Consider the following 11,153-nt stretch of genomic DNA (forward strand, 5'->3'; position numbering starts at 1 on the left):
GGGCTGCGCGGCGGCGGAGGGCGCCCCCAGGCCCGCGGCCGGCAGACCCGCCTCGCCCGGCCGACTCCGGTGCCCGCGCCAGCTGACGACGCCTCCAGTGGCCTCTGCCAGCCCGTGGCTGGCAGGACTGGACGGGGGCTTGAGCTGCCCCCCAAGTCTGCTGCACCCGGGCTGGTGACCCGGAGCGGCCCAGTACGTGGAGTTGTGAATACACCTGCGGACCCCAAGACCCTGGAGGGGCGGGAGTCTGTCCGCTCTGTTCCTGAGAGTGATGTGAGGGGTGGCCGTGCCTCGGGCTCCGAAGCTGAAGTGCCCAGTCTGCCCTCTGACTGTCTCTGGCCCATTGTCAGGCACAGGTGGGCCCACAGTCCACCGTCTTGGGCTGTGCTCACCTCACCTCCTGGCACTGCGAGTGGGCCAGGCATCCCAGGCTGCAGCCACACCAGGTCCCGTGTTTGACTGTGCGGAGGACTGCAGACCACAGCTCTGGCGGGGAGCACCAGCAGTTAGGGTTCCCCCTGCCCAGCCTCACCCCTCATCACACACAGCCAGGCGTGAGGAAGCTGGCCTGGAGACCAGCCCTGGAACCTCTCTGCTTGACAAGGCCTCCCCCTCTCCATCTTCCTGGAAGGCCAGTGCCACCCTCACCATTGTGTCCTCAAATATGACAGCTGACAGAGGACACCGCTGAGAATCGTAGGGCTCTCGAGCCAATAACTGTGCCCCCAGCCCAAGGTCACCCCAGAGGCAGGGGGCAGAGCCAGGACCCACTCAGCCGGCTTCCCAGCTGGCCCCTGCTTCTCACCCAGTAGTGTCTCCCCTTGACCAGGCCCCTGGGGACAGATAGCCCCTCCACAGGCCAGCAGCAGACCCTGGAGCCCAGCGGAGGACCCTGTCCTCCTTGTTCAGTGAGGAAGGAAGGGCAAACTTGTGCTTGAGGCTTCTGGGTGCCAGACACCGTAATACATCTCCCGAGCTCCCCAGAGACAGTGGGAGTCAAGGCTGTTCTGGCCCCTGAAATGTGAAAAGAGGTGTGGGAGCTGCCTGACCCTCTCAGCCAGAGGACAACAGGGAGTACTGACCTGCCTGACCCACAGATGCAGGTGGTGGTTGGGGAGCGGAGCAGGGAACCCCAGAAGGGGACTCCAGAGCCCAAGACAAGGAGGAGCCTGCTTCCTAAGAAACCCGGGTCACTCTGAGTCTTGAGTGACAAGAGTCCAGCTCACTACAGTGGAGAGAGCCTCCCAGTGGACTGAGCATGGCCCTTGTGCTCTTACACTGGGGAAACTGAGGCACTGGGTAAGCCCTCTGTCAGGGTCCCATAACAGACCTCCAGGCCGCCAGGCTCTCACCGGATTAACTTTGAGTGCTACCTCTACTGCTCCTAGCAGGCCAAGGGCGGACGGGGCGGGGTGGGGGGAAGTTTCAGGTTTGTTGAGGGGCTGGAGCTGAGCCAGGGGTGGAAGACCAGGGACGGGGGGGCCCAGGTGGGGCCGGCCTGCAGTGAGGAGGCCCCAGCCCCCTCTCTGGCCCTTGCACCCAGGCAGAGCTGCGGAGTAGCTCTGAGGTGTTGGCCAGGCAAAGGAGGTGACAAGGAGGGAACAGTTTGTGAGTGGGGGTCCCAGCCAGGCCAGAGGAGGTAGGGTTCCTCCCCTCTCCTGAGACTGCAGGGCTAGAACCTCTTCCCCAGTTACAGAGAAGGGGGGACATTGGTGGAAAAGGAACCTGCCCACTTGCTGGTGAGCTCCCTTCAAGAAGCCAGGCTGTATCTCCTCCCCTGAGCCAGGGGTTGGGACAGACTTGGAGAGGGACTGTCCAGGCGCTGGGGGCCTCAAGGCCCAGGCAGGGAGGAGGCCCTGGCCTCCACCCACCCCAGGAGGCCCTGAGCAAGCAAACATCTGGTCTGGATACAGGGATCAGGCCTCTATCTGTGAAGAGGAATATCTCCCAAGGACACAAAAGGAGAGGGACCGTTCCCGTATGCTGCTGTCCAGAGCGGAGCAGGACCACCAGGGGCCAGCCCATGGCCAGCTAGCATGCTGCCCTGGCCCTCTGGTACCCCAGCCTCACTCACAAGATCACTAATGAGCTTTGTGTGTCTGTCCACAGCCCTCAGCCCAGTCCACTGCAGGGTCAGACTAGCACCACTGGTGGCCACATAGGCCTGCCACCCCCTGGGCTGACTGGACAGACACTGTCCCTCTCAGCTCCTCCTGGGTAAGGTGGACCATGTGACCAGAACCTGGATGGAAGGACTATGTAATCACGTTAGGCCTGGCCATCAAATCTATGCAGGGAGCCCCTCTTGCCCTCGCTTGTTCCCCCTTTGCCATGAGACTGGAGTCCTCAGGGTCCCCCAGGACCCCTGGGGCCAGTAGAGACTCTGGCCAAAGAGACCTCATTCCCTGAGGAGTCGCCTGTCCCCTCCCTCCTTCAGCTCTCCCAGGTTGACTGCAATGAACATAAGAAAGAGACTTTTGAGATAAAAGCCACCATGAGGTTGCCTGTTGTAGCCACTCACCCTGATATTTTTGATGTGGACGTTTTCAACAAGCATTTTATAGAGGAACCACAGTTTAGGGAGACTGAGGAATGGTTCCAGCTTGCACGACCGTGTCCAGTCCTCCCCAGGGTCCTGGCTCCACATCCCACCCGGCCTCAGCAGCAGGAAACCCCGCGATTAGCACAAGTGAGCTCCAGGAGCTGGGGGGGGAGCCCCCACAAAGGAGAACAGAGAGATCGGGCAGCTCGCAGTGGCCATGTGGGAAGGTTGTGGACACGGCAGAGCCTTTGTTTTGTATACAGTTATCACCTTACTTTTAAAGGAGGACACTAGGGTAATTAAACCAGCTGAGGTCACCAGGTGCCAGCCACAGTCCCCACAACACCTCCACCCCGCCAGTACTGGGGCCTTTTTACTGAATAGCCCGCGCTGACAACCCAAAGTTAAGTCCTGAAAATCCGTTCACGGCTCCACATTGTCCCCTGGTGTCTGATAGAAGCACTGCAGCCTCACCTCTAAAAAAACCCAAAAACCAACACAAACACCTTGCTGTGGAAGGAAAGGAAGATGCTGGACCGGGAGGATAGGAGCGGTGACTCCTGCGATGAGCTCTGTGTGTCACGAGGTGTGAGGATGTCGCAGGACAGGACAGGGTTCAGATGGATGACACCTAACGACGCCCTTGCTGTGTCTTGGCTGCAAGGCTCTCGGAAGGTGAATGTGCCTCCATCTCCAGTGGAGTTGCTGGTGGATTTGAACCACAGCGGTGTAGTGTTTGGGTCAACCTCACATAGCTCTCCCAAACCTCTGTGGGTGGGGCGCTGCCTGGCAGGCACGTACTTAGTTGCCCAAACCCAAAGACACCCCCCACCCTGCTGTGAGGGAAGGGCCCTGAAGAACCCCTAAGCCCCAGCTAGTCTGGCTGGCTGGAGAGGAAGTGGGTCTCACTCCCCACCCACGCTCCTCATCCTCGCCGCAGTCCCAGGCCTCTTTGAGGTGTGCCCCTGTGTTGGGGCAGTAGCCCTTGGGAGGCGGAAGAGGACACTCATGCTTCGGGCTGTACCCGGTCCTGCCTCACTTTCCCCAAGGTGCTCAGAGTGGTCCACCCGGCAAGCAGTGCAGGAGAGGCTGGGGATTGAGCTGAATCTGGGCCACCACAGACAAAGCTCCCCAACATCTTCTGGAAGGGGTGGGTGGATACAAAATCAGAGAAAGGGGAGGCCAGGGTCCTAGGGTGACCTTTCCCGCCCCAACTCCGGAGCCACAGTGTGGCCAGCCGGGGCAGGCTTTCCCTAGGACAGAGGGTCCCCCTGCTCGAGGGGCACTCCCAGAGTAGGACTGACCCTGGGCCTGCAGCACAGCCATGAGCTCTGTGCACCTCCACTTCTCCGCCAAAGGGGGCCATCGCGGCCCCTACGTACCCCCCTGACCAGGCCCCGGGGCCCAGGGATGTGAGGAGCCCCGGGTAAACCTTCCAGGCTCAGCGCGGGCCCTGTGCACTTGGCGGGGACCCAGCAGCCGCCCAGAACCTTCTCCCGCACCGGTCCCCCGCGCGCCCAGCCTCCAGCAAGAGCTGTTCTCGGGCGTCTGCCAGGCACGTCCTCCGCAGGTGCCGGCCTGGACCACCACCACTGGGCGGGCTCCAGTTACAGGATGGCCTTGTGCTGGGATCCAGGATCCAGCTCCGGAATCGGCGGGGGCCCGCTGGGGAGGCGGAGAGCTCAGCGCGCTCCCCTAGCTCGGGGTCTTCCATGAGCCTGGGTCCGCGCCCCCGTCGCCCAGTCCATGATCTTGGGAAACCTGAAGGGTGGGGCCAGCGGGGGCTCTGGGCTGGGGAGGGGTCTCCCAGGGACAGGGACTGCGGTGGCCTGGGGAATGTGGGGACACGTGTCACAGGCCTCCATGAGTCCTCGCCTCATACCCACCCACGGAGCACACCAGGAGATCCAGGCCTCGCTCTGTGGGGGGCACATGGGGGGACACCCCTCCCTGCGCCACTTCCCAGCCCAGACTTCCGGTTGCAGCCAGGGGTCAGCATGTGTCAGCGACCCTGCTTAGGGCTCCCCTGTGGCCTCTCGAGCCTCAGAGGGTTCCCACGTGGGGGGCACCATGTCCCCTGTCCCAGTGATGTCCCCACTGAGGACTTGGGACAGGCAGACTGGGGTGAGCTGCCTGCGGTCCCCATTTCCAGCCCTGAGCCAAGGGCAAAGTGAGGAGGGAGGCTCTGCTCCCCCTCCAGGGAGCGGGGGACCTGCATCACTCATTCATTCATTCATTCATTCATTCATTCATTCATTCATCAAGTCTTTGCAACTCTCATCAGCTTAGTTTGGAAGCCGTCACGTCAGGCCTGCAGTGGAAAGGCGGGCTGGCTGCCCCCTGCCTGCCCGTGTGGACCCCGCAGGCCTCGAGGGGCCCGCGCCCCACGACCAGCCCAGCCCTGTCCCCGCTGTCAGGAGGCCAGCGCTGCCCTGAGAGCCAAAGGTGGGCGTCTGCTGCCCCCTGGTGTCCAGAGCCGGTGCAGCAGCCCGCGAGGATGCCGGAGCTCCGCCCACCCGGAGGCCACGCCCCCCGCGGAGGCTCACTGTCGCTCCGCCCATGTCCCGGTCACGCCCACCAGTAGCTATAGCGTTCCGCCTATTCTTAGGCCACGCCCACACCCTCGTCGCCACTCCCACTCCTGGGCCACGCCCACCTCAGTAGCCCCTAGTCCTACTGCCGGAGCCTTCCCGCCTCACACCTGTTGGAACTCACTCAAGGTCCTGTCTCCGCACCTCCAACTCCCCCAAATCTAAGCAATGTCCAACAGTGTAGACTCTCGGGACCTAGGGGTGGCAGACGTCATTGGCAAAAGGCACTGGCGGCTTTGAGGGGGCTGTCACCCACACCTTAGTGGGAATTAGAACTCTGCCATCACCTCGGACCCCAGAGGTGGGGTGGGTCTGGAGGGGCTGTCAGGGGGCCAAAAGTATACAGACGAGGGGCCATTCTGACGGCCGAAGTGGGGCCCCCTCGAACACCCCGCCCTCCTGGCCCCACCCCCTCCTTCCTCCTCAACCCAGCTCCACCTCTTCTCTTTCCTGCCCTTCCTGCCCTGCCCCACCCCCGTCCTGGGCCTTTCCTGCCCTTTCCGAGCTGCCACTAGCACCGGCCCTCCCCCCAGCACCACGGCTGGCCAGCCCCCCAGCACCACTGCCTGCCAGCCCCCCAGCACCACGGCTGGCCAGGCCCCCAGCACCACTGCTTGCGGGGCAGGTTGGCCATGTGCAGACACTCACCCCTTGGGCTATGAAACCCCAGTGTTGTAACCATTTCTCCACAAGGACCCTGGTCATAGTGACAACTTGGCTGGGGGCCAGGGGCCACCTACATAGCCACCCAGATAGTTCTGTTAGGTGAGGAAGGGGGCAGACAGGACACAGGCGTGAAGAGGCCTCTGAGACTCCATGTCACACCCCCAGCTGGCCCTGCAGTCACAGAACCCCTGCGGTCACCCTCAGGGACCAATCAAGCGACGCCTGAAGAGACAAGGGGGCTGGGGTCCCAGGCTGGGGGTGCTGGGCCAGGGTCCTGTGTGAGGGTGACACATGATGGTGACCCAGGCTGCAGGTCAGGAGGGGCTACACCAGTGACTCTGAGGGGCCATGTATGTGGGGGTGGGGAGAGGCAGAACACAAGAGTTGGGAAGGTGGGTCCAGGTGCCCCCCCCCATGGACAGGAGAGGGGAAGAAGAGTGGCCCAGGATCCTTAGAGGCCACTGGCCCTTCTAGCCTTAGATAGGCCCACTGCCCGGCAGAGGAGCGTCTTCCTGGCTGTGTGCCTTTGGGGGTGTGACCCAGCCTCTCTGTGCTCTCTTCTTACCTGGGCAGTTCCCAAGGAGACTTGGCAGCCCGGTCTGCAGGCCAGGTGTGCAGCCCAGGCGGCCCTCATCAGCAGCAACCCCTCCAGCCTCCATTGCCACCAGGCACAGACCCACAGCCTCCATCCACTCCAACTCACTCTGCCTGGGTACTGGCGGGGTGGGGGGACGCGAGCAGCCCCAGCAGTGTGCAGCGGCCTCATGAACTATCGGGGAGATGGAGTTTAGGGGACGAGGATAAGCCCCCTGTGGAGTGCGGCAGCATGGCTCTTTCCAGCCCACCTGCATGGCACAGCAACAGCACGCCTTGGGTAGCCCAGCTGGACGCAGTCGGTCCCCTTTCTGCCAGCGAGCAGTTGCCCACCCCTCTGTGAGTGGACTATCTCCCCCTCACCACCAGCTCATTTTTGGCCCATTTTACAGACAGGAACACTGTGGCTAGGTGAAGGCCCCCACAAGCAGGGAAGATACCAGCCCAGCAGGTCCCACATGACTGGGAGACAGGCCTCCCTGCAGGCTTGGCCCCAGCTGCCCCTCCCTCATACATTTGGACTGATACCCAGGCATTACCTGAGCCTGGATATGGACCCGGAGCCAGGTGGGCATTAAGGACTCTGTCTGGGTAGTGGGCTGGCCACCTGTGGGTAGCACCTTGACCTTGAGCAGACTTCCCTCATCTGACCGTCGATGGTCCTCTCCCAGCATCACCAAGCCTGAGGTACCCGGGGTGGAGGCCTCCCAGGGCTGCTTGACCAGCTCATTGCCCCAGAATCCTCAGCTCAGCCATGGAACTGCCATGCTGATGCCACGCTCCTGAACCCCATACCAGGCTCAGAGCTGGGGGAGTGCCTAACAGGTTACCCCCAGAACATCCCACCAGGCAAGCCCCTCCTGGGCATCGGCAGGCCTGAGTATGCTCTAGGGGCCACGGACAGAGGCCTGGGGAGCTCCAGAGCTTGCTCCTGGCTACTTGTGGAGCCTGCCACTCCAGGCACCCAGGCCGGCTAACCAGAGGAAGTGAGTGCTTCTTCCTTCCTGTGGGTCTGAGGACTGGGGAGGCCCAGGCACCCAGGTCGCCATGTGGGCCAGTGGCCCCTGCAGGCCTGCTGTCCAAAATCTGCAGGCCAGGTGAGAAAACGGTGGGTGCAGGCAGGACCCCCACCCCTTTTAGCCCCTGCCTAAACTCCAGAGGCTCTCCGAGGGGGTTCCAGAGACGGCTCCAAACTCTGCCATAACTCAGGAGACCCTCACCCACCGAGCAGGGCGTTCTGCACCCTAAACTCACACCGGAAATCCGATGGGCAGAGCACCAGAGCAGAGGCACCTCACACCCCCAGCTGCCGCCCCGTTCCTCATCCAGGCTGAGACAGGAGCCCACGGCCCCCTGGCCCCTATCCCCACAGAAGCGGCTTCTAGAACCCAGGACAGATTAGGGCCCTGCTGGTCCCCAAGGCTCCTGTTTACTGCCTGCACACATATGCACGTACATAGATACACGTGTGCATGCACGTACACACATGTACACCCACGTGCACATGCACACACACACACACACATGTACGTGCGGGTACACACACGTACAACAATGCAAGCTGCCCAGGACAGGAGTCGTGCAGCAGTTCTCACTGAGCGTCCCTGCACCTGCACACAGGAAGCTCAGTAAATGAGAAAGCCCCCCCCCCTTTCACAATCATCCCCATTCCAGCTCCCTCTGCGCCGGGGGTGCTGCCCAGTGGACTGGGGGGAATAGCCCAGAACATCTATAGAGAGGCTGAGGGAGGGCTTGACCTCACAGCCCGTAACTGGTCTAGGGAGGAAGGGGGCCCGGGGTTCAGAGGCCCAGAGCTCCTCTCTGTTTTCCCCCCAAAGCGTGGTTTTCCCACGCTTCCTCCGACCAAGAGGAAGCCTGGTTTTGCCCCTCCCTCCTCCGATCCGCAGCAGAGACTTGGGTTTCTGATCCAACCAGTTCACCGAGCTGGGCCACCAGGAAGCAAGGGGGCAGTGAGTACCCCTTCCTCACCCGATGCAATGTGCCCCAGGCCCTCCACCCTCTGCTCCTCACTCTGCACCCCCTGACCCCAGAGGAGGCAGGTCTGTGGCCTGGCCGACCCTAGGGTCAGGGGGGTGGCAGGGCTGGGTGAGCGCAGACCCTAGGGCCAGGAAGCCCCGGAGCTCTGCTCCCCACCCCCCACAGCCCTGATACTAAAACCTAAGGGTGCTGTCTCCGCTCTCCTGGTTCTCCTCTGCCCAGGCCAGGGCCCTGGGTAACCCCTCTCCTGGGCTCGGGACGCAGTGACTCGGTCGAAGGAGGAGGTGCGGTGAGCTGGGGTCCCTCTCAGGTGCAAACCGTCTCGTACAGCACATGCGCCTCTGCGCACACAGCGGACGGCCTGGGCCCGGTGCCGCTTCCTTCCGCGACTTGAGTGACTCTGTCTCACACGGTGAGGTCGCTACCCAGTCCTCTAACGGCCCCAGAGCCTGGGGTCCCGGGACGTGCCTTTTGCCTAATGACTGCCAGACTAGGGAGGGTCCTCACCCCCCAGACGGCGGGTCCTGGACGCCCCCACCTCCAGCTCTCGGGACTGGGGTCGCACGGGGCGGGGGTGAGGAATTCCGGAGGTGAGGACCTGGAGGGGTGCGCTGCCCATGGGCACCGGGTACAGGGGTGGGGGCGGGCAGCGGGCGCTGGGCGGCATATCTCCCTAATGCTAACTTTCTGTGGGGGGCAGGGGTGCAGACACTGTTCCCAGGAAGTTCAGGGTCTCGGAGCAGACTTGCCACTCCCTGTCCCCTCTAATCCCCTTCTCCCCTTCCCCCTCCACCTTCCTTCTGACCCCGCCCTCGGTCCTCTCTTCCATCCCTCCACCCTTCTACCTCTCCAATTCCTCCTCCAACCTTCCAATGCCCCACCCGTGTCCCCACCTGCGCCCACTCCCCCTCAGCTCCCCTGGCGTGGTTGCCTCTGGAAGCGCAGAGTTCCCGCCTCCCAGCCCGGTGCAGAGGCGGAGCAGAGTTGGGGCGGAGCTGAGCCCGGGGCGGGGCGGGGGCACCCCTCCTGCAGGGCGCAGGGCATAGGGCGGGGTCCAAGCTCACCCTGCGATGGCAGATGTCCCAGATTGCCCCAGCGAGCGGGCCCCAGCACCTGGCATACGCGCAGAGACTGAGCCTGGGCCACATCAGGTGCCGCCGCGCGCCGGGAGGGCTCTCCACTCAGCCGTGGACACCCCTCAATACCGCAGCAAGAAGGGGCCGTGGGCACACACCTGTGCCCTGTTCCAGACCCCAAGCCATTGTCCAGCCTGCGGCCAGTTCTCGTGCCGGGGACCCCTTGGTTCTGCATGCCCAGCACCATTTGGGCGTTAGGGTTAGCTGGGGTGTCAGGGGGTCCTGCAGGAGGGGAGCAGCGGAAGCTGCCTCTAAACAATGCTGGTACCTGGACAGGACGGGGAGACCTGAGGGCAGAAGACTCCCCTGGGAGCCGAGGCAGGTGGGGGTGCGCTGTGGGCTCAGGGCACCCCAATGGTAGCCTCTAAAATAGGGTGCTGGTACCTCTTGAGTGAGGCACCCTTGGAGTTGGGGTGCCCAGCCCCCATTCCAGAAGGACAATGATCCTGCGATATGAATCTTTCAAGACAGAGAAGTGGCATCCCATCTTCTGTCCAGCCAGGAATGGGGTGGGAACACATAGACCCGAGTCTTCCATTACATGAGTTAGGGGGTGATACTGGGAACTGAGGACACACTAGGGGCATCAGCCCCACCCACACCTCTTCCCAAGGGTGGGAGAACTCACTACGCCCAGTAAGAAGCCCGAGAGGCTGGACCCCAGGAGGCCAGGCAGGGCGGCCAGGCAGGGTGGCCAGGGTGTCAGTGCTGTCCTCTCTTACAGGGCAAGGTGAGGCCGCCGCCTCCTGCCCGCCCACCTACCCGCCCACCTGCCCTGTGACTCAGCACCCACTGCCCGCCCAGCAGGACTTTTGCCCCGTGCTGCCTAGAGCTCAGCAGCCTCCACTCAGCTTCTTCCTGGTCTCCCTGCAGCGCCTGCCAGGATGCTGGGAGCCGGGGCCTCCCCGGGCCAGGGCCAGCCCCCCAGCACCAAGGCTGCCCTGAGCAGGCGGGACGTCTTGCTGCTCACCTACGTGCTGGCTTCGCTGGAGCTCACATGCCTCTTCATGCAATTCTCCGTCATGCCGGTAAGTTCCCCAGTGGCCACTGCGACTCTGCCCTTCCTGCCCCATGTCTGCACAGGTGGGGGATCCATGCCACCAGGGGTCCGGTGTCTCCATGCAAGAAAAGGACCCAGGGTATGCCTCCTGGCCCCCGACAGCTCACACAGTCCAGAGAGCCCAGCAGAGTGGGGCAGCAGCCCTCCATGAGGCCATCCTATGTTTATCTTCCTTGGCTCCACCCCTTCAACCCACCTTGGAGCCCATGACTGGTGGAGCCTCTGCCTACCCACGCCTGGGGCCAGGCCTCCATAGGGACCTGTCAGTGGGCTGGCCTGACCCCTGCCTGGCACAGTGGCCCACCACACAACGTTCTCATTCCTGTTCTCCACGTCTCCCATGTGCGTGAGCTCCAAGGGACTGTGTTCTCTGAAGTCTCTTCCATCTGAGGCTGGATTCTTTAGACAGAAACCAACAATGTTCAGATTAGATAGCCGCATAGACACATAGATGCATAGATAAATGGAGACAGATAGATGGGTGGATAGAGATAGAGATGATAGATAGCTAGATAGATCTAGATAGCTACATAGCTAGATAGATCTAGATAGCTACATAGCTAGAT

General features: G+C 62.5%; 1 protein-coding gene across 1 annotated transcript in view; it reads left to right on the forward strand.

Annotated features, from left to right (window-relative positions):
- Positions 1 to 9,461: 9,461 nt before the first annotated feature.
- The window catches only part of SLC22A18 (solute carrier family 22, member 18), a 30,271-nt gene continuing 28,579 nt past the window's right edge, over positions 9,462 to 11,153 (forward strand). The window contains exons 1-2 of the mRNA XM_006893375.1: positions 9,462 to 9,693; positions 10,401 to 10,555. Of these exons, the coding sequence (XP_006893437.1) occupies positions 9,462 to 9,693; positions 10,401 to 10,555 (387 nt within the window). The remainder of the gene's footprint in view (positions 9,694 to 10,400; positions 10,556 to 11,153) is intronic.

Source organism: Elephantulus edwardii, unplaced genomic scaffold (genome assembly GCF_000299155.1).
Source record: "Elephantulus edwardii isolate Elephantulus edwardi_28Jun2011 unplaced genomic scaffold, EleEdw1.0 scaffold00126, whole genome shotgun sequence".
In the NCBI taxonomy this organism is placed as follows: Eukaryota; Metazoa; Chordata; class Mammalia; order Macroscelidea; family Macroscelididae; genus Elephantulus; species Elephantulus edwardii.